At 45.2% G+C, this 23,176-nt stretch overlaps 2 protein-coding genes across 6 annotated transcripts in view; both read right to left on the bottom strand.

Annotated features, from left to right (window-relative positions):
* Window positions 1-7,107, bottom strand: part of LOC128473346 (nectin-1-like) — a 44,461-nt gene extending 37,354 nt beyond the window's left edge. For all 5 annotated transcript variants that reach the window (XM_053455513.1, XM_053455512.1, XM_053455514.1 and 2 more), the window contains exon 1: window positions 6,952-7,107. In XM_053455513.1, coding sequence (XP_053311488.1) covers window positions 6,952-7,003 — 52 coding nt within the window. In that variant the 5' untranslated portion in view covers window positions 7,004-7,107. The remainder of the gene's footprint in view (window positions 1-6,951) is intronic.
* A 185-nt stretch (window positions 7,108-7,292) lies between these two features.
* LOC128473350 (apovitellenin-1-like) lies at window positions 7,293-8,495 on the bottom strand. Its single transcript, XM_053455521.1, has 3 exons — window positions 8,433-8,495; window positions 7,729-7,891; window positions 7,293-7,403 (listed from the first exon to the last, which is right to left on the bottom strand). The coding sequence occupies exons 1-3, from the start codon at window positions 8,482-8,484 to the stop codon at window positions 7,301-7,303; spliced, it is 318 nt and encodes a 105-aa protein (XP_053311496.1). The 5' UTR covers window positions 8,485-8,495; the 3' UTR covers window positions 7,293-7,300.
* Between the last annotated feature and the right edge of the window lie 14,681 nt (window positions 8,496-23,176).

Genomic DNA, 23,176 nt, shown 5'->3' with positions numbered 1-23,176 from the left:
CCCTTCTTACAACATATTGGGGGTCCGTCATTCTGGACATATGGCTAATGGGTTTATACATAAAAAGTGATCCTAGTGCAATGTGGTTTTGTCACCTGAGCAACAGATCAAATGTTCCTGCTGATTGGATTAATGCTGTCCTGATTTTTATTCTTGCAACTTTGTATGTCCCCATTGTAATCAACGTGGAAGTCTCACTGGAAAATTAAACATTTTTTAATGGTTGCGACTAGTTCCTATCCGGTAGAAGGACCATGTCCTTTACAGGGATAGGAAATAGCTTGCTCAGTGTGTGTGAGCTATTTTCTATCCAGCAAAATCTAGTTTCCATCCAGCTAAAGGACTTTTATACCTTCAGCTAACAATGGTCATTTACAAGGATACAATATCTAGTTCTTATACTGCAAAGGGACTCATATCTCCAGCTCACGCAGGTCCCTTACAGGGATAGGAACTAGACAGTTCATAGTAAGAAATCTAGTTTCCATCCAGCTAAAGGACTTTCATACCAAGGATAACAATCCCTAGTTCTTATACTGCAAAGGAACTCATATCTCTTGCTCAAACAGGTCTTTTATAGGGATAGGAACTAGACGGTTCATAGTGAGCAATCTAGTTTCCATCCAGCTAAAGGACTTTCATACCTCCAGCTCACACAGGTCCCTTACAGGAATAGGAACTAGACAGTTCATAGTGAGAAATCTTGTTTCCATGGTCTTGCCATGGTGAAAAAGGCAAGAAACAAAAAGGCAGAAACATTGTCTATTAGATTTTATTTAATCTAACGCGGTTTCATAACATACCCATGGATATTCCTAATAATAATTGTTGTGTTAATGGGAACCGACGTGTCCTTTTTATGACTCCAATTGTCTTCCATCTGTCCTGGATTCACACCTTAACCCTGTGTGGTCCCTAATCATCTGAGCAGGAGAAAGACACAACCAATGGAGCTTTTCTTGGATATTCTCCCTTGTGAATGGCAGTGAATGGCAGTCCAACGCACACAACTGAGCTGTTCCCACTACCTTTGCACTTGTCCGCTGCACAATACTCCGTGGGCAACAGCTTATGCCTGGCTCCTATTCCAAAAAGCCGCCACCATGAGGACGTAATCTATTAATCTACCCATGTCACTAAAAAGTTAATGTTTTGTGAGTGGTTGAGATAGATTGTGGAAGAAGAAAACAGTATAAACATCTAGTTAAAGAAAAAAACAAAAACAAAACTGATTTTTTATTGCAATTCCAGATATATTACATGCTATATGTTCATTTAATTATTCGTGAACATTTATGTTTTACCAGCTCAAAGTATATTAGCTGTCCCGCCCTCATTGACATACAAGTCAAGCACACTGAAACAGTTTTGTGGTAAAACGTATTCTTTATCTTGTTTATTCAATTAAAGCATGCAATACATGGTAAATTAATCAATAAAGAGTAAACATCAATACATCACCGGATATTGTAGCATCACTCCTCAATCGGGGGACTTTCACAAGCGATTGTCTTCAGGAGGAATCCGGGAACTCACTGCAAGGTCGACCGATAAACACAGGCTCGAAGCCTCAGTAAGTCCCGGATTCTCCTGCAAATCCCCGTTCGTTTATACACTAGCTTGTTGACAAGATTGTTTCTGATCTGGCGCAGTGAATGAATAAAAACACCTGTATCCTATGAGTATCACACGCATACATGCGTAGTATAACATTCTAGAAGATTTGAGTGCATGATCAACGTATGCTGATCATGCGCATTTAAGTTGTTTTCTACATAGGAAATCATGAGATTATGAGTCAGAATTCTGGTTCTGCACAACAAATTCTGAACTATATTAACCTCTATATTTCTGACTATAACAGCGGGGAATCATATTAGTTACTATCCTTTTGGCTGACTGAATATACTAACTTATTCAATCGCACCCCATACTCGTCACATTTGTATCACATTATATTATTATTATTACTATTATTTTAAAACATATACAGCTGTTGCTTTATTTGATCACATTCTCATATATATTGTGAAGGTCTCAATTACAGACATGGCATTTAGTCTATAACAAATGAGTCTATTCACTAAAAAATGATGTGCAGGAGAGTTGAGCGGAGGCGCAAGAGATGCACTTACTGGAACAGAGAGAGACAAAGCGAGACGCACTCACTGGCACAGAGAGAGACAGCGAGACACACTCACTGACACAGAGAGAGACAGCGAGACACACTCACTGACACAGAGAGAGAGAGAGAGAGAGAGAGAGAGAGAGAGACTCACTGGCACAGAGAGAGACACACACACACTCACTGGCACAGAGAGAGAGAGAGACACACACACACACTCACTGGCACACAGAGAGAGAGAGACATTGGCACAGAGAGAGACACACACACTGGCACAGAGAGTCTGAGACACTCACTGGCACAGAAAGAGAGTCTGAGACACTCACTGGCACAGAAAGAGAGTCTGAGACACTAACTGGCACAGAGAGTGAGACACTCCCTGGCACAGAGAGAGAGTGAGACACTCCCTGGCACAGAGAGAGAGTGAGACACTCCCTGGCACAGAGAGAGAGTGAGACACTCCCTGGCACAGAGAGAGAGTGAGACACTCCCTGGCACAGAGAGAGAGTGAGACACTCCCTGGCACAGAGAGAGAGTGAGACACTCCCTGGCACAGAGAGAGAGTGAGACACTCCCTGGCACAGAGAGAGAGAGTGAGACACTCCCTGGCACAGAGAGAGAGAGTGAGACACTCACTGGCACAGAGAGAGAGAGTGAGACACTCACTGGCACAGAGAGAGAGAGTGAGACACTCACTGGCACAGAGAGAGAGAGTGAGACACTCACTGGCACAGAGAGAGAGACACTCACTGGCACAGAGAGAGAGAGACACTCACTGGCACAGAGAGAGAGAGACACTCACTGGCACAGAGAGAGTCTGAGACACTGCCTGGCACAGAGAGAGAGAGTGAGACACTCCCTGGCACAGAGAGAGAGTGAGACACTCCCTGGCACAGAGAGAGAGTGAGACACTCCCTGGCACAGAGAGAGAGTGAGACACTCCTTGGCACAGAGAGAGAGTGAGACACTCCCTGGCACAGAGAGAGAGTGAGACACTCCCTGGCACAGAGAGAGACACTCACTGGCACAGAGAGAGACACTCACTGGCACAGAGAGAGAGACGCTCACTGGCACAGAGAGAGAGAGAGAGAGAGAGAGACACTGGCACAGAGAGAGACACACACACACTGGCACAGAGAGAGACACAACCACTGGCACAGAGAGAGACACACAATCACTGGCACAGAGAGAGAGACACACAATCACTGGCACAGAGAGAGAGAGACACACAATCACTGGCACAGAGAGAGAGACACAATCACTGGCACAGAGAGACACACAATCACTGGCACAGAGAGACACACAATCACTGGCACAGAGAGAGAGACACACTCATTGGCACAGAGACAGAGAGAGAAAGAGAGAGAGACTCACTGTGAATTATTTCACAGATTCAAGTTTTCTTCTGCCTCCATAATATTCTGTATTTTCAGGAGTTCTGTTAAAGTAGGGCTCGACAAATCCCAGGCGCCAGGTCGCCATGGCGACAGAGAATTTTGTCCTGGCGCCTAGGTTTTGTCAGCCTCTGACATCCAGAACAAAATTGTTGAGGCTGAGTCGCCACACGGGGGCGCTGCTGTCTGCCCAGGAGTCTGGGCAGACAGCACAGCCACTCAGAGCCCGCCCCCGAGCCTGAGATCACTCCCACGGAGTGAGCCTGTAGGCTGAAAACGCGGTTGCTGCAAAAACCAGCAATCGCGTTTTCAGCTGCCACAGGCAGCTTCAAGGAAGGGGGTTGTGTCTTGATTGGGCCCCCACACAAGTGTGGGGACCTGACACAACACCCCCCAGCTGCCTGATCGCTCCATGAGAGCGACAGTGCAGCGTTAACCCCTTCAATGCCGCGATCGCGGCATTTAGGGGTTAATTCCCGTTTTGTACGGGGCTCTGCTGCTGGTGGTCTGCCTGGTTCCAGGCAGACCAGCAACAGCAAAAACGAGCCCCCACAAGCCCTGTGATGACTCCTGTAGGCATGGAAGCCTACAGCAGTCATCAGAGTTTCCCCCCACCCCCCTGCAGTGGCTGGTCTATAGACCAGCAATTTGAGTCCCAGCTGCCAGAGGCAGCTTCAGGGACAGGGGGAGAGGGTTATTTGGTCTCCACATGAGTGTGGAGACCAGCTCCAACACCCCCCTGCTGCCTGATCGCTCCCTGAGAGCGACAGTGCAGCGTTAACCCCTTCAATGCCACAATTGTGTATGACACATTCGTGGCATTGCAGGGGTTAACATTTGTCCCCACAAGCTTGTGGGGACTAAATATCAGTCAATGCTGTGCGCCAATGGAACATCAGCATTGAAAGGGTTAAAAAAAAAATAATTAAAAAAAAAAAAAAAAACAGCACTGACCTGAAAATCCAGGGTGCTTCCAGGTCAAACGCTGTGAGTTTAGTAAGTGGGCTGATGATCAGATCACTCCTAACCAACTGTTAGTTTAAAAAAATCCTGGCTCCTAACTTTTTTACCTGGCGCCTAGATTCACAACAAATTTGTCAAGCCCTGTGTTAAAGCTTCATCCTCACATCCCATGTTATTGAAAAAGAAACCGCAGCCCAGCACAGCCCATTTGCATGTCCCGCGTTGCTGCTTCTTCTTTTTCCTGTAGTTCTTTGTACCATATGACCAGTCACATGGTCTGCTGACATCACCAGAGTCCTTCTACTGGGTAGGAACTAGCTAATACAGCGTATGGTTGCGACTAGTTCCTATCTGGTAGAAGGACCATGTCCTTTACAGGGATGGAAATAGCTTGCTCAGTGTGTGCGAGCTATTTTCTATCCAGCAAAATTACCTTTTGCCCTCTAGTGGAAAGGCCCTGTACAGGGATAGGAACTATCCAACTCATGTAAAGAGAGCTAGTTTCTATCCCTGTAAAGGACCTTTTGCTCCATCGTGGCCAGGTCCTGTTAACGGATAGGAACTAGATGGTTCATGGTGAGAAATCTAGTTACCATCCAGCTTAAGGACCCTTATCTCTCCAGCTCACGCAGGTGGGGTAGATTAACATTTCACGTTCCATTTAACTCCTTTTATCATTTCCTTTAAATTCATTTTACATACAATACTTGTAATAAAAACTTTTGTGGGAGTTTCCCTTTAAGCATACTTTTTGAGTCATGGTTTCGTCACGTAACCTTGTGGGTGACATCAAAGACGATTGGAGGGGTTCAGGAGCCGGTGCTTTTTGCATAATTCTTTCAGTTTGTCTGATGTTACAAATGCAAAAATTATTTTTTAACAGCTTATGCATTACTTGGCCGATTATTTTTTTTTTATTGATTTATATGGCGCTATTATATTCCGCAGCGCAGTACAATGGGTAAACAGGACATAAATAGCGCGTCACATAATTTGAACGTAAGAAACAAAATGCATAGAGTCCGGCTCAAAGGAGATTGCAATCTAGAAATTGTAGACACATATGATGCTTATTAACCCATTATGTGCCCTGACCATATGCTGGATTTTTACAAGTAACCAACAATCAAAAAACCTGCTGAATTCACGAGCGGGTTGCAATTTCGAAATGCAGGTGATAAAAATACATCTCGTTACCTCCTCACAAAACATAAGCACCATTTGGTCGGTACCATAAGCGAATCACTATGAAAGAGACTGTGATGAGCTCTCAATGGGTTAATATTTGAAGATGCGCCTCTGATCTGTCAACCGCTCATTGTCATCACTGGTTATTTTGATCATGGTCACAGCCGGGCTATTATGTCTCGTCTCGCTCCACTCACAATGGTGACATCACATCACGTCATTGTGGCATCACTGGCATTAATAACATGTTCAAGAGCTCCCTAAGAGGACCTCTAACCATTTTTTTAAAAAGAAAATATAAAAATACAAAAAAAACAACACTATAAATAAAAATATTTTTTAAAAAAACCTTTACATCCCATTGCCCTCGCACAACATCTACCTAGCATATGCCTCCGTTCACAACCCCATTCACAAAAAACTTACACCTTATAGTATGTTATGTAGTATGTTCCCTATAAGTGCTGGGAAAGTATGGAAAAGCTATATACATTAGGTATTTTTGAAATCAGGACACCTTAATTGATGAACTTAGAGGGGACTTTACCTAATTTTGTGAGGATTCAGAGGGAATATTTAAAAAAACAAGTAGGTTTTTTTTTCTTCTAATTTTCGCTAGTTTTTACTAAATTTCTCATTCTTAATTTTCAGCTAATCATCCAACTATGGTATCCAAAGAAAGCTCTACCTCTCCTTGAAAAAAAACCAAAATAGTTTACATGGGTGAACTATTCACGGGAAAAGAGAATAAATCGCTGAACCGACATATCGCAAAAAAGGTGAAATTGCTCCGGGACTTGAGGTACCAAAAACCCGGGATTGAAGGGGTTAAAGGCAGTGTAAATAAAAGAACCTCTGAAAAATACTTGTGAAAGATTGTCTTTTAAGTATTAGTTCTCCGAAAAAGGTATCGTTGCATTCTGAAATACTCTATTTGGCATCTTCTTAATAAATATATTTTTTTATTTATTTATTTTTGCAGCGGCATGATTTAGCGGAGGAAATTATTAGTGCCCCCCTGACAGTATGTTATGTACATGGCAGAGACCTCGCGAAGGAGACTGAGGGGGACCGTCTGAGGCTGCCCGGTGCCCGTGCATCCCATTGCGGAACTGTCCTGGGCAATCCGTTGGGTGGTTCCGAATTCGGCGGGGCGGGGGAGGGGTGGACAATTGCCCCCTGTAGTGACGCCACTGTGTACAATGGGTCAACATGCCATAGCAAGTAGAAAATAATCTTGACAGAAAGAAAAGGCAGCTGAAATACTCCTTATATAATTACCTCTGTTCCCCGTGCTCTGGATACAGGCTGCATGAAGAAGCCACAACACCATCAGCCCGAAATAAGAAGCCAGGATGCCAGTGAAAGAAGCACTTCCGGGGAGAATTCACCAAAAAGGGGGTTCACGTTGGACCGAACCAAAGGTTTCTTCAACGGGAGACAAAGAGGTACGCAAGACGCCATTCGTATTCAATGTGCACTGGCGCACGCGGACACGCGCACCCCCCCCCATTCCACGCCGCCAGACGCACATGTGGTCGATTATAGAGGAAAAGCTGGATATATATATATATATTTATTATTATTATTTTATTCATTATATATATATATGTGTGTGTGTCATTTTCATTCAGTTTTCACTTTTTTCTTTCTTCTGCCACAATTCAACGATCTTATTATAAAGGTCTTCAGCTTTCAAACTCAGTTGGGATGTCTGCTTGATCAGTAAACTTCTGTAAGAGACACAGGAAGACTCATTCACTCGCTTTACATGGAATTGCACCAACATCTTAGCAAAAGGAAAATGTAACTTAATAATAAAAATAATGCATAATGGGCATGGCGTTACATATAACATGGGTTTTCATCTCATGTTTGCACTGTTTAACGTGTAACCACGAGTGTGTATGTTTGTTTAGTATTCATGCATCATGACCTGAAAATATGGACCTGTGACGTCGGGTGTGAGGGGTAGAGACCTTTTTTTTTTCCTCACGTGCTTAAAATTTATTCTTTTCATGGTCTCGACTTCTTCGCCAAACCCAACTGTAGAAATACCTTGTGTTCTGCACCAGGGGTGTTTCAAAAATATCCATAAGGAACTTCCCCGTAGATGGCGAAACCTTGTTTACCGACTCATAGATCCAAAATGTGACTGTGTCCGGTAAGATCAGCCAATCGCGACGTACATGTCTTTTCGATACCGCTTTGGCCCCGGCTTCTAAAGAAAATACAGAAACAAAATATGGAAAATACAGACTGTTACTGATGAATGGCAGGACTTGGCACTTATGGGTTATTGCTGATGTCGGTGTGCAGTACTGGCCACGTCCCGCGAGGGAAGGCTCCGGGTACCCAGAGAACAGAAGTCCCCAGGTATGGTTATTGTCCAGGGTCCTCATTGTACCAGATGGCCGCTAAATGCAAGTGCACACCTTAACTGTGTGCGTTGGTGGGGTCCCTGGTGGTCGACACTGTAGAAGAGGAAGAAGAGGTCCGCCTTGCCGGCTCACTAAAGAAATCGGTCACAGGGAATCTTTTAAAGGGAACGAGTAAATTATGCAAGTCTTGCAAAAACTAATATGTCTGCCCTCAAAAACCTTCAATTAAGGTGATATATATGTGTATAACAGGAGCACCCAGTAACCTTCCTGCAGTGCACATGCTGCCTGTCGTGGATCCCAGTCTAGAACCTCAGAAATGTAAGAGTTAGAGGGGGCTAGAGAGTCAATTATTACTCGGTATATATTAATAATACTTACCTGGTGAGATCAGAAGCAGTAGAAAGGTGCCTGTGATGAACATTAAGCGCATGTTGTATCGAATTGCCTATATAACAAAAAAAAACAGATAAAAGACTTAATGGCAGTGGGGGCTTGAGCTGGATTTGGGTCCAGTGCCCTGCTTGGTTCAGCATGTCAGGGTGAAGAAAGAAGTAGATCGTTACTGAGCTATGGGCCATGCACAGGCAAAGGAGTAAAATGAGTAAAGTTATCTCTCCCTTGTGGTTAAGTTGCTGATAGCTGTTGACTGGTTCAGTCAGCCTTTGCAAGGGGTGGGGAGGGAATGGAAAATTATTCAGGACAGGATTAGATAATGCTTGCCCTGCCACAGACTGCTGGCTTAAAGCTAGATGCACTGTTGTGCCCTCCAAACTCCTCCAACACACATTGTAACATCATTATACACACTAACATGCTTACACATACTAACCCGCTAACCAGGGGAGGACCTTGTGCCTTCTGCCACCCCTCCCCCACCGCTAACAACTATTATCCACATCTGAACACACTCACTAAAACATCGTCACTCTACCATCACACCTCCTGTCCATCATACGAGTCAGATATTGGCTCCAAAAGTGGCACATTACCCGAAGAGTCACCTCGTGGCGCCTTGATGCCCGCAAAAGTGGAACAGTGGGGCAGCTACAGTGGCCAATGCCTGAAAACTGGGACTGTCCCGAGAAACACTTTGGTGATTTAAAATGCGGGCAGGTGTGTCCTCTATACCTCCATGAAGCTAAAAGTCTAATAAGCTTTCTAGATACACCGTTCTTAGACAGAGTGCCTAATGGAAGCCACGCACATACGTCTCTAGAACAGCAATGGTTATGAATACAAAAATCAGATGGCACGTTTCAATCTGAAATTGGTCTATTAATTCTTAAAATAAGATCTAAGATGTAGGTTTTAGCAAAAAGGAAGGAGACAGATGTCACCAAAACAACCAGAATTAAACATAAAAAGGCAACACCAGCCCATTATATGCTACCCATCATTTAAATGTATGTCTTTTTTCTTATGATTATGCCCCTTTAAGGAATAATTAATTAGCATTTGGAATATTACAGAAGAGAATAATAGAAAATCCATTTGGTTTATAGAACCGATTCTCAGGTTTTTATATATTTAAGAAATGTCCACTTACCTTTTAATATTCGCACTAATGTTTTAATGTCCAAGCCAAATCCCCAATTAACTGGATCACTTGCCTGAAATAATGGTTGATGTCGCACATTGAAACTTTTTATATGATGTCCACAGATCAAATTCCACGTTGGGCAATAATCTGCTGTCCAGAAGGGTCATAATCCCATATCGGAGCCAAATCAAATAAACAAAGGTCCTAAAGGGCTTTATTTTATGTGAGAAATTCTGAAATCAATGGGGAAAATTTAGAGAGAAATATTACTTTAACTGGTCATCCTTATACCCAAACCTTGTCACATTTTAGTAAACTGGGCATGTCTAAAAGATGAAACTGCACTCTTTACGTCTACAATGTACCTCCCAAGTGTCTCTGTTTAGAACAGGCATGTCCAAACTTTTTGAAGAGTGCCAGATTTGATGAAGTGAACATGTGCGAGGGCCGACCATTTTGCCTGACATTCTTTAAACCATTAAAATGAAATGCAAATTAACTATTTTATGCAAAGTTTATTGAAAACGGCATACTTTTCATTTTGTGACTTGGATGACAAATCTAAGCCGGTGTTAAATCACTCTGTCTTTAAATAAAAAAAAAAACAGGAAGCTGAAATATGTCAGGAACATTGTAAAGTACATTACACAAAGTACATAACACCAAGTATACATGTGTTCAAGTATATTTATAACTGATTTAGACCAACTGACATTAAGGCTAGGTTTCCACTTGGGTTTTTGTCCTGCGTTTTTTTCTTGATGAAAAACGCCAGGAAAAACGCCAAGAAAACTGCCATTTACCTGCGTTTTGGCGTTTTTTCTGGAGTTTTTTCTGGCGTTTTAGCCTTTCTGTGGAAATTGCTTTTTTTGACCTTAGGCAGTTTTTCCAGCCTTTACAAGTTAGAAGTTTCACCCAGCTAAAAGGGATTGGGATAAATGGCAAGTATCTGCCCTCTCCTGATGTCATTTACTTGGTAGAGTTCTACTTAAACACGGCCCGCGGACCCTTTTGTCTCTTTTCTGTGGTTTGTAAGGCATGCTTTATTCCGAATGTCTGCTCCTCTAGGAAGATTGGCCCCAAATGATGGTGCAAATTGTTTGCTGTTGCTTTTGGCACGCAGGATCCAGTTGGGTATGTTTGTTTGTAATGGCATGTTTGTTCCCAATGGTGTACAATTCAGTATGAACTTTGTTTTGTGTGAAACTGTTTGTTTCCAGCCTATTTCTCGTAGGACACACAGATACTGGGTCCATCCTCTGCATTGTAACTGTGGAAAAAAACGCCATAAAAAAACGCCAAAGCAAAAAACCCACATGGCTTTTTCATGGCGTTTTTTCTCTCCCATAGACTTCTATTGGAGAAAAACGCCAAGATTTCCTTGCAAAAAACGCCAGAGTGTCAACATGCTGCGATTCTGAAAAACTGCCACAGAGCCCAAAAAAGCAGAAAAACGCCAAAGAAGACTGAAAAAGCGCCAAACAGAAAAACACCAAGTGGATATGGCATTGTGCGATTTCCTATTGAAGAACAGCTAACATCTGGCTGCATTGGCGTTTTTATGGGCGTTTTTAGCAAAAAAAAAAACCAAGTGGAAACCTAGCCTTACACTTTAGCCCCTTCCTCTGGAATTTAATTTAGTAAAGATTATGTACTTATTACTATGAATGGATGTATGTTGCTACAATATTCTGTATTGTACATAGTAACCATTTAGAACATCTTGTTTCTCACTTGGTATGTCTTTTTCCTGCCTGTCTCCATACCCTGCTGCTATCAAAGGGTTAATATCGGTGCCCTCTAGTCTAGCTTAATTGCAATTGTTAGCCAAGGTGTGAACCATCTGCCTCCTGTATGCAATCACCTTATCTGACCACTTGTGAGGCAGCCCTATATAGCTCTAGACCCCACTTGGAAATGTAGCTGCTGTGGACTCTTCACAAGTGGACTCTTCACAAGTGGACAGATAAGAGTTACACTGGAGTTAAAAGGGAGGCAAACAACATACCGAGCACATTGCAAAAAGCAGGTAACCCACATAGGCACTTGCTGCACTCCTTCCCTGCTATGAACCCATACATGTTTCTATGTCCTCTACCCACAAATTGCACAATCGCTGCAACCTCTACACCCCTTCAGAAACCCTCGACAGTCCCCACAACTCCATCCCATCTATCACCCCACCCTAGCTCATATGCCCTTCTGATTTTTTCATATCCCAACCCTACTAAACACTCACAAGTAAAGGCATCCAATGCCCACAAATGACATTCCCATTTGTTTTCTGTCTGTATCCTACTCCTTCTGTGCTTAGGTGACATTGGCCCCACCATCCCCACCTTCTTACGTCCCCGCACCTGCCCATCTAAAGCAAACCACCACATTCCCTCCAAGCTTAAACCAGTCCACTGCAACCTTTCTCCTGTGCACTCTGGAGTGTACGCTCTGTCTGCAATAAACTAACTGCTGTCCATGACCTTTTCATCTCTAACCACCTTAGCCTTCTTGCACTCACTGAAATGTCGCTGACACCCTCTGACGATACCTCTCCTGCTGCTCTCACTTACGGTGGCCTTCACTTCAGCCACACTCCCAGACCTGGAGACAAGCAGGGAGGTGGTGTTGGTATTCTCCTCTCTCTCCTCGCTGCACCTTTCAATGTCAACCACCAATTCCCTCTCTGTCTTTCTCATCTTTTGAAGTACACTCTGTCCGCCTTTTCTCCCCGAATGCTGTTCGCGTTGCAGTGATCTACCGGCCTCCTGGCCCTACCTCACATTTCCTTTATCACTTTGCTGCTTGGCTTTCCCACTTTCTTTCCTCCACCATCCCTACACTAATCCTAGGGGACTTCAATATACCTTTTGATGACCCATCCTCACCTGCTGCTTCCAAACTACTTTCACTTTCCTCCTCCCTCGGACTCTCACAATGGACTAACTCACCAACGCACCGTGGCGGTCATCAAATCGATCTTGTGTTCTCCCACCTTTGTTCCACATCTCAGTTCTCCAACTCTCCCATCTGTCTATCTGATCACAGCCTGCTTACATTTAATCTCGACATACCACACACACCCTCCCTACCCAAGAAACCACCACAAACCTACCGTAATATCAGCAACCTAAACACTCCACAGCTTTCAGATACACTACGGCTATTCCTCTCAAGTATATCATTCCTCTCAAGTATATCATCGGCTACAGCTCAGTATAACCATACACTAGCCTCAGCCCTAGATATGGTTGCCCCTGTAACTGTACGCAATCCCCCATCTCAGCCATGGCTTTCCAAGCAGACACGCCTCCTTCAAAGATGTTCACGTACCGCTGAGCGCCTGTGGAGTAAGTCTTGTTTGCCTGAAGACTTCTTTCACTACAAATTCATGCTCCGCTCCTATACATCGGCCCTCCATCTCTCCAAACATATTTCATTTCATTAATCACCTCTCTTTCCCATAACCCTAAACATCTGCTCTCCACATTTAACACCCTTCTCAGACCCACAACACCTCCCTTGCCCTCCAACTTCTCTGCCCAAGAGCTTGCCACCTACTTCAAAAACAAAATTGGCATCATCAGGGATAACATCCTCCTCCATAGTGTCAGTCATATGGTACCTCAACCTCCCTCCTCACCTCAATCCATCCTCACCTGCTTCAGCCCAGTTACACCACGCAATGTTTCCAAGGTCCTGTTGTCTTCCCACCTCACCACTTGTCCCCTCGACCCTGCACCTTCACATCTCCTGCTACCCCTCTCTAGTGTCCTTACCCCAAGCCTAACCCACATCTTTAATCTCTCCTTGTCCTCTGGTGTATTCCCATCCTCATTCAAACATGCCATCATCTCCCCCATCCTAAAGAAACCTTCACTTGATCCCACATCCCCATCAAACTACCATCCAGTTTGACTTCTCCCGCTAGCTTCCAAACTACTGACAATCAACAATCAACTGACAAACTTTCTCTCGTCAAACTCTCTACTTGACCCTCTACAATCTGGTTTCCGTCCACAACACTCAACAAAGACTGCACTGACTAAGATTACTAATGACCTCCTCACAGCTAAAACGACAGGCCAATTCTCACTGGTTGTTCTCTTGGACCTCTCAGCAGCCTTTGACACAGTCGACCACCCTCTTCTCCTACAAACCCTCCATGCTCGTGGCATCCGTGACATGGCTCTTTCATGGCTTAAATCCTACCTTTCTAACTGTACTTTTGGTGTCTCATTTACTGGAACTTGCTCCTCTCCCCTACCGCTGCCTACTGGTGTTCCTCAAGGCTCAGTTCTTGGGCCTCTGCTATTCTCCATCTACACTTCTTCCCTCGGAAAACATATTTCTTCCTTTGGTTTCCAGTACCACCTGTATGCAGATGACACCCTACTCTATATTTCTGCTCCTGACCTTTCCCCCTCTCTTCTAACTCGCCTCACTGACTGGAATTCCATCATGTATGGCGTCCCGTTACCTAAAGCTCAACGTCTCTAAGACTGAACTCATGGTAATCCCACCATCCGCTCTGTCCACTTTTCCTGACATCTCTATTACTGTTGATAACTCCACTATCCATCTAACAGACCAGGTTCGCTGCCTTGGTGTCACCCTTGACTCTGCTCTCTCCTTCATCCCTCACATCCAGTCCCTCACCAAATCCTGCCGCCTCCACCTGAAAAACCTCTCCCAAATCCGCCCTTTCCTCACGCAAAATACCACCTAGTTACTAGTCCACTCCCTTGTGATATCCCGCCTGGATTATTGCAACTGCCTACTAACCGGTCTCCCCCTCTCCCGCCTTTCACCGCTTCAATCCATCCTCAACACTGCAGCTAGATTAATCTTTCTCTGCTGCCGCTCCTCATCCGCTGCTCCACTATGCCAATCACTTCATTGGCTCCCCATACCCTTCAGAATCAAATTTAAACTTCTAACCCTGACCTATAGAGCCCTCAACAACTCGGCACCCCCTTACATCTCTATTCCCCTATCCAAATACACCCCTACCCGCCCTCTTCGCTCCTATCATGACCTGCAGCTTTCTTCTACTGTTGTTACCGCTTCCCACTCCCGTATCCAGGATTTCACCCAGGCCGCTCCCCTCCTGTGGAATTCCCTTGCCTGTTCCGTCAGACTTTCTGCCTTGTAATCGACTTTCAAAACCTTTTTGAAAACCCACTTGTTCAGGGAAGCGTACATTACATAGCTCCCAACCATCATCCTAATCACAGCCATCGCAACAAACGGCTTCAACACATCAGAAGCAGATCAACTCATCCCCATCCAAGCCGTCCTCTCCTATTGTCTCACTCCCCTCAACCACAGACTAGATTGTAAGCTCGAAAGAGCAGGGCCCTCTTCTCCTTTGCACCAGTTTGTTATTGTATGTGTAATGTGTTTATAAATTACTCTAATGAATGTAACACTGCTGCGGAATCGACCGGCGCTTTATAAATAAATGTAATGTAATGTTAAAAGAACATGATAATATCCTGTCCTTATATAAATATAATTTTTTGGGTTAAAATCTATATGATTGGAGGGGCGTGGCTTGCCTCGCTTGAAGATGGCAGCTTGAATCTCCTGCTCCGCAGCGAGCTCGCCTTCATCCGCATCCATCCGACCACATAGTTCACCATGGGCAAGATGAGACGGCCCTCTCAGCGCCAGGAGCCCCCGGAGTCACAGCCGAGATCGTCAGGGCATTCGCTCCGGCAGTATTTCCAGACCCCCGCGGCCTTGGACACGCAGCCCCCATCACCCAACATGGCGTCCTCCCCTGCGAGCATGACGGCTTCCGACGAGGCCCCTCACTCACCTTCTCAGGCCGGTGCCGCTCCATCAGCAGATGCTCTGCAGGAGATGTTCCGCTCCTTGCCTACCAAGGCAGACTTTAGCAACCTCATTGCGGAGGTTAAACGCGCTCTTCACGAGGAAGTAGCAGCCCTCCGTGCTGACATAACGGGAGTGGAGAGACGAACAACTCACCTTGAAGACGCACACACTCGCTACACGCAACAACTGACGGCGATGCAGCAAACGACCTCGAGAACAGAGGTAGACGGCACAATATTCGGGTGCGGGACCTGTGGGAATCAGATGGCGCCGAAGACTTAAGGGCCATATTACAGCGGCTTTTCAACTCAATCTTAGGCCGCGACCCATACGTTCCTATCCGCCTAGACAGGGTACACCGCGCACTACGGCCCCGGGGTAGGCCCGTGGATCCACCAAGGGACATCATATGTTGCTTCCAGGATTTTATTTTGAAAGAAGAAATCATGGCAAAAGCAAGTAATTCCCGTACATTCACGTTTGAGGGCCAGCCACTGGCGCTGTTTCAAGATCTCTCTGCCATCACGCTGCACAACCGGCAGATGCTGAGACCGTTCACCACTTTGCTTCAAGACAAAGGCATCAGATACCGCTGGGGTTTTCCGTTTCAGCTGACCATCACCCATAACGGCGCCACCTATACTGTGAAGAAACAGAGCGACATCGCAGACGTAGCCCCCGCCCTCGGTTTGTGCGCACCGCAGGTGGAAGATTGGTCTCTCTCAGGGATTGCTTCTGCTCCAGCTCCTCGCACTACCGCAGCGCCCAGGCGGTCCAGAACGCGGCACGGAGGTGACACGGATGATGGACGGCGCCACCCGCTTCTACGTGAAGAGTGACACCCTTAGCTAAGCCTACTCATGTTCTAGGGGATTGTTTTTTTTTGTTTTTTTTTTATATTGCACCTTATGAATGAGGGTCTCCATTACTTTCAGAACACGCTGATGGTATCACAAGTTTGTGTGTGTTCTTTTTGAGCACACGCCGTGGCCTATTGCTGCCCGGCTGCGGTCTGTTCTAACATGGTATCCGGGATCTGCGACCGCGCACTGGTATACTGTATGCTGCTGATTTCGCATGTTTGCATTGTGTGTCATTGTTGTTCATGCACTGTACCTTGGGGTGTTTTTATTATGATTTCTATTTTGCTGGTTGCCGTATTTGGCCCCGTTACCCTGTAGCCACATCATTTGGGGTCAGTTGTCCCTATGCTCAAATTCTATATCCAAGTGAGGGCTGTCGTTTTACCAGACCCGCTCATTTTGCTATCACTCAGGGTTTTTGGGGGTTTTTTTTGCCTGCGGGTAGCCGTATTTAGCCTCCCTGTCCTGTAGCTGCTCATTTAGGGACCGGCTGTCCCCATGTTCCCAATTTATGGACAAGATGGGGTTGTCACTTTCCTACATGCTTCACACTCACATGTAGACATATATGTGTATAGACTTCACAGCTTCAAACTATTGCACATTTTGCACCACCTCACACACACACACACACACGCAAACCGGCTTTATAAGACTCTAACTGCAAGATGTTCCACCCGTGGGGAGAACTGCCACAAATGGTATTACAGTGTGCATTAATGCTTGAGGAAGGGACCTAACAACTTGGTCTCCAAAGCTCGCAATCAAACTCTCAGTTAGCCAATAAATGGTATCATTTTAACTATACTTTTCGCCTGTTTTCTCAACGGCTAACACGGTACAAAACCTTTTTATCAAATAAATGCACTGCAGTGTATGAAAATACTTTAATGTAATCATCCCTGTAGCTGCTCATTGAGGGTCCGGCTGTCCCTGTGTTCACAATCTCCGGACAAGACGAGGCTGTCACTTTCCCGGGCCCGCTCGTATTGCTCTCACTCAAGGGTTTTTTTTTTTTTTTTTTGGGCGAACTTGGCGCTGGGGGGGGGGGATTTGCTTATCCGGGTGGGTTTTTTTTTTGGATGGTTATTGTGACCTATGTTTGTTCACGGATGGTTTGTTCTTTCTATTAAATTGTGAGCTAAGGCTGTGGAGTAACACGGAGTGAACTAATTTTTCATCTTTTTGTTCCTTCCCTTCTCGCAGCTATCCAAGGCGGTGCTTCCGTTCGCCCCTAGCAGATCGGACCACATCTTTCAGAGTGCTTGGCCTCCCCGCCATCGCTCTCCCTGATCTCTGCTGATACACGCCTATACACGCCCATCGGGCTTCCACGTGTTTGCGTGTTGTGTGTTTCGTCTCCCTGTGGTGTGTTCCCCTCTCCTTCCTTTCCCTCTCCTTCCTTTCCTTTCTCGCCCCCTCCTTCCTAAGATCCCCTTCCCGACTTTCTCTCCCCCCCCCTTTTTTTTCTCTCCTCTCTCTCTTTCTCTCTCCTAGATCCCCTCCCCCCTGCTCTCCTCTGCTCTGCGTGCACTTTTTCGTCGGAGTCGGGGCTGAAAAGAACGGACATGTATTGCAATGTTTTTCAGAAGAGACACTTAAAATAATTGGCATTGATTGGATTCCAAAACACTGGGGGGGGGGGGGTAACACAGTGGAGAACCTGTCTAAAAGGGAAACAGAGTGGATCTTCAAACTCAAAACATATAAAAATGGGGGACTCAACATGGAACTAGACATCCTAGCACATATCTGACAAAAATGCTGCATACATGGGGCAGTATCGAATTTTTGAAAAAACCCACAATACCTGAATTATTAACACCCCATTCACGACATACATGATCTCTATATGTATAAAAACAATACATTCCCCCATTTTTTTTTCAACATAACACAGCAATATACATACATATATATAAAAAAACCACACCTTTTAAATCATAACTTTTATTATTTTCATGAAATATTTTTCATTATTATTTTTATTAATAGACACCTTTTATTTATCCTTATGACATTTTGCGATATCCCTGTATACCCTTATACACCCAACATACATTGCAATAAGCACCCACACTAAAGAGCCGGATAGAGGGCTATTGCACCCTTATTAAGGAACTTATTTCTTATCAAACCCGTAATCCACCTGTCCTCTATCTATACTGTGATCGGATGTACAGGGTGGGGGTTTGTTATGTCCGTTCCGCGACTTTTCTGCCTGCCGTACCGATCATAGTGGTCGGATGTACACAATGTGGGCATACGACATGCTTAGCCTGCCGTCAATTCGCCTCCCGCACTGATCACACAATAATACTTGTTGATCGGCACCTTCCTGTCTCGTCTCACGCCTCGGTATTTGCAGGGATAATGATTTTTCACTCCTCCGCATCACGTCAATTCACCCATCTGCCACCTGCCGGACAAACACTGCCACTTACCTTCCATCCTATACACTGACCGGGACATCTGCCACCTGCTGACAAACACCGCCACTTACCTTCCATCCTATACACTGACCGGGACATCTGCCACCTGCTGACAAACACCGCCACTTACCTTCCATCCTATACACTGACCGGGACATCTGCCACCTGCTGACAAACACCGCCACTTACCTTCCATCCTATACACTGACCGGGACATCTGCCACCTGCCGGACAAACACCGCCACTTACCTTCCATCCTATACACTGACCGGGACATCTGCCACCTGCCGGACAAACACCGCCACTTACCTTCCATCCTATACACTGACCGGGACATCTGCCACCTGCTGACAAACACCGCCACTTACTTTCCATCCTATACACTGACCGGGACATCTGCCACCTGCTGACAAACACCGCCACTTACCTTCCATCCTATACACTGACCGGGACATCTGCCACCTGCTGACAAACACCGCCACTTACCTTCCATCCTATACACTGACCGGGACATCTGCCACCTGCTGACAAACACCGCCACTTACTTTCCATCCTATACACTGACCGGGACATCTGCCACCTGCTGACAAACACCGCCACTTACCTTCCATCCTATACACTGACCGGGACATCTGCCACCTGCTGACAAACACCGCCACTTACCTTCCATCCTATACACTGACCGGGACATCTGCCACCTGCTGACAAACACCGCCACTTACCTTCCATCCTATACACTGACCGGGACATCTGCCACCTGCTGGGCAAGAATGAATGATTGAAACCCGGAAGTAACTCGAACTGACGTCAGCAACAGAAATGCAGATGGCTCCGAACATTTAAAAGAACCGCTACGGATGAAGAAAGTCACTCCTGATGAAGCTTTTTCTTTATTTTACTTTTAATTATTTTTATTATTTTTACTATTCGATTTTAAAGCACTACACAGTGTTTTTATATATATATATATCCAGTATATTGTTACCTGGAAATAAGTAAATAATTTTTGTACCATACCTACAGTGTGGGCAGTTATCTGTTATACTGCACACCCACCTGGACCCACTGGATTGAGGCACACGTAAACAGGACCCGATTGCCACCAGAGACTACGGGCTTTTACATGCTGTTTTAAGTGTAAGTATACTTCCACTTTTGCGTTCTCGGCACTTACAACAGTATTACACTATTGGATACCCTCTGTTCCTTTTTGTGTTCCCTGACATACATTCCATGCGAGGATGCTGAGGACACCTCCGTTATATGTGTTGACCAACACAGTTAAACTGTGAGTGCAAAATCCGGGATACATTGGGCAGATTTTTTTTTTATATTGAATGGAATACATGAGCGCTCCCCTAATGGACCCTTAATGAGGAGGTGATTCAGGAGGTCTCTGAGCAACTGTCGCACTTTTTTCGAGAACACGCTGACTCGGAGGTAAATTGTCCCACGGTATGGGAAGCCCACAAAAGCACAATTAGGGGTGTGTTTATCGGTAAGGCGTCCTACCTTAAAAAGCTCCGGACGCAGGACATCTCCGATCTTACGCGGCGTATAGCCGCGCTGGAATCGGTCCACAAGCCCTCCTGTGACGGAAAGACTTATCTTGAACTGTCTGACTTAAGGCGCCGCTTGACCACATTTCTTAACTATGACTTCCAGAGGACGTTTCTGCGTACCCGCTCTCTCTTTTATGAACACGGGAACAAAAGTGGGCGCCTCTTGGCCAGAGCGCTGCGGGCCAGACAACAAACTCTTTATATCGATAGGATTAAAACGCCTGCCGGATTGGTTTGACAACGATTTTCATTATCGATTATTATAGATTTTATCGATTAGTTGTTTCAGCCCTAATCGCCTCTCGATACCAGGAGACGGCTTATAAGATAATGACGATGTGGTATAGGACTCTGGTGGCACTCAGCAGGATGGGACTGGGGGGTGATCCGACATGCTGGAGGTGTGGGGTGGAGAGGGGTACCTACCTACATGTCTGGTGGAGTTGTGGTCGCCTTCAGCCCTTTTGGGCTGGTGTGTTCCGTTGCTTGGGGGAGGGCTCGGGGGAACCGGTCCCACCGTCCCCGGGACTGGGTCTTCTTCTTCATTCAGGGAGATCATTGGGTCAAATGAAGCGCTCGGTCCTCTGCTATCTTCTCAATGCGGCATATAGTCTTATTCTGCTTTATTGGCGGCGCGCCGAGGTCCCTACTTTGCGTCAGTGGGTGTCCCGGGTGGAGGAGATACGGGGCATGGAAGAACTGGTCCACCTAGCCACCGATAGGATGGAGACTTACACCGGGACATGGGCATGCTGGCTGTCCTTCCAATCCTTGCCTGTTTTGGCCTCATTGCTTCGACAATAGATTCTTTGCTAGCTGCTTACCTTTTTCCTTCCTTCCTGCCTGCGCTCTGACGCTTCCCTACGCCTCTCTTGTCCTCTCCCCTTCTCTTTCGCACCATTTCATTGCGCGGCTTTCTTTTCTTGCGCCTCTTCTTTTCCCTCTTGACCCTTTCTCTCCTATCCCTCCCTCCTCCCCTCACCGATTCCCCCCCTTTTTTTTTTCTTTCCTTTCCCTTCCTTCTCCCTCGCCCGTCTATGTTCTCCTCCTTTCTGACTTGTGTGTTGCATGTTTGTCTTTGTCTGTCCCCCCCATAATTTTTTTTTTTTTCTCGTGATGTCAGGGGCATGCAGCAACTTCAATTTTGTGTTTACTTTTATGGGCTCACCACTCCGCATTGCTCCACAACTCCTGTTTCTTGTCTCAGAGGAGAGGTGCGGTCTTTGCAAGGCCCCTCTGTATGATCACCTCTAGTCCTCAAACCCCTACTTGCTTAGGGGACATTGTCTTTTCTGATATAGCCCTGTTTACATTTTGTTTTTTCCATTTGTCTCGATGTTTATTGTACTTTATTCTAAAAACTTAATAAACTTTAATTTACCTAAAATCTATATGATTGGTAAAACAAATATTTTTTTCTTTATCTTTTATTTATATAGCGCTAACAATTTAACCCCTTCGCGACCTTTGCCGGTCCTGACCTTTGCCGGTCCTGAACCGTCATAAAATAAAATAAGCTTAGAAAGTGATCAACGATCACTTTCTTCGCTTAAACGGCGTTACTGTAATGCCTCGATGTCGAGGCATTCAGTAACGCCGAGATCGGCATCGGGGGCCATGTCTGGCCCCTCCCCGGGGCGTCAACAGCCGCCATACATTGTACGCCCGTTTTAAAAGCGTTTAGGAGGCGATCGACGATCGCCTCCTAAACTTAAATGGTGTCGCTGGAATGCCTCGATCAGGAGGCATCCAGCGACACCAAACACTTACCTTTGGATGGACTGTGACCGCTCCGGAGAGCGGTCACAGCCGCAGCTGCCGGTGATCTTCGCCATCAAGCAAGATGGCGGCGGCCCGGGAAAATAAACAATAAAGATCATAGAGTTAGCTAGACGGTCTCCAGACCCTCTAGAGAACTCTGGCTCCACTTGCAGGTTGAATACAGGTACTGCATTCAACCATGCAAGTCAATGGAACCCAGCTTTCTAATCACTATGTGATTAGTAAAATATTCAAAAAAAAATAAAAAAAAATAAAAAATGGAAAAAAAATTAAAAAAAAATGTTCTAACATTTAAAAATAATTATGCAGTGATGTCACTAGATGAACCATCCAGTACATTGCAAAATGTGTAAAAAAAAATATAAAAAAAGTATTAAAAATAAAATAAAAAAATAAAGTTTATTATTTTGAGCAAGTGCTAAAATTTCTCAAAAATCTCAACAAAGAGTTAAAATAAAAGCACTTCAAATACCCAAGGGGTGTCTAATATATATAAAAAATGGCTGATGGGGTAAATTGGAGTGGCCAAGCTCAAAGATAGGGCATAGGTACAGACTGACCAAAATGGAGAAAAAAAGCGCACTTCCCAAATGTGGCATTTTAAATCTCAAACAACCCGACAAACCCATGCATGTCGGGTATCACTGCACTCAGGAGATGTTCCTGAACACACATTGGGGGGGTGTTTGATAGTGGCATATACCAGAACCTGTATATCTATAACTAAAGTACAATTTGTGTGGAAAAAAAATAAAAAAAAAATACTATTACAAAGTTTGACAAAGTGTAGTTCTATAATTGGTGCATGGAAAGGGTTAAAATAACAGCATTTGGAATACCCTGGGGTGTCTAGTTTTCAAAAATATATGGTTTGAATGGGTTAAATTGAGTTAACCCGCTTCAAAGATATTCCAAAGAGGAGATGGAGGCAGAATGACCAAATGACCACCTGGATTACGCATGCCCCAAAAGTAGCCTTTTACCAGCCAAACAATCTGACAAACCCATGCATGTGGGGTATCGCTGTACTCAGGAGATGTTCCTGAACACATATTGGGGGGTTGTTTGACAGTGACATATACCAGAACCTGTATATCTATAACTAAAG

The sequence above is a fragment of the Spea bombifrons genome, chromosome 2, assembly GCF_027358695.1.
Source record: "Spea bombifrons isolate aSpeBom1 chromosome 2, aSpeBom1.2.pri, whole genome shotgun sequence".
Classification (NCBI taxonomy): Eukaryota; Metazoa; Chordata; class Amphibia; order Anura; family Pelobatidae; genus Spea; species Spea bombifrons.
Note: the sequence above shows the minus strand (reverse complement) of the source record. Positions and strands in the feature narration are given on the sequence as shown.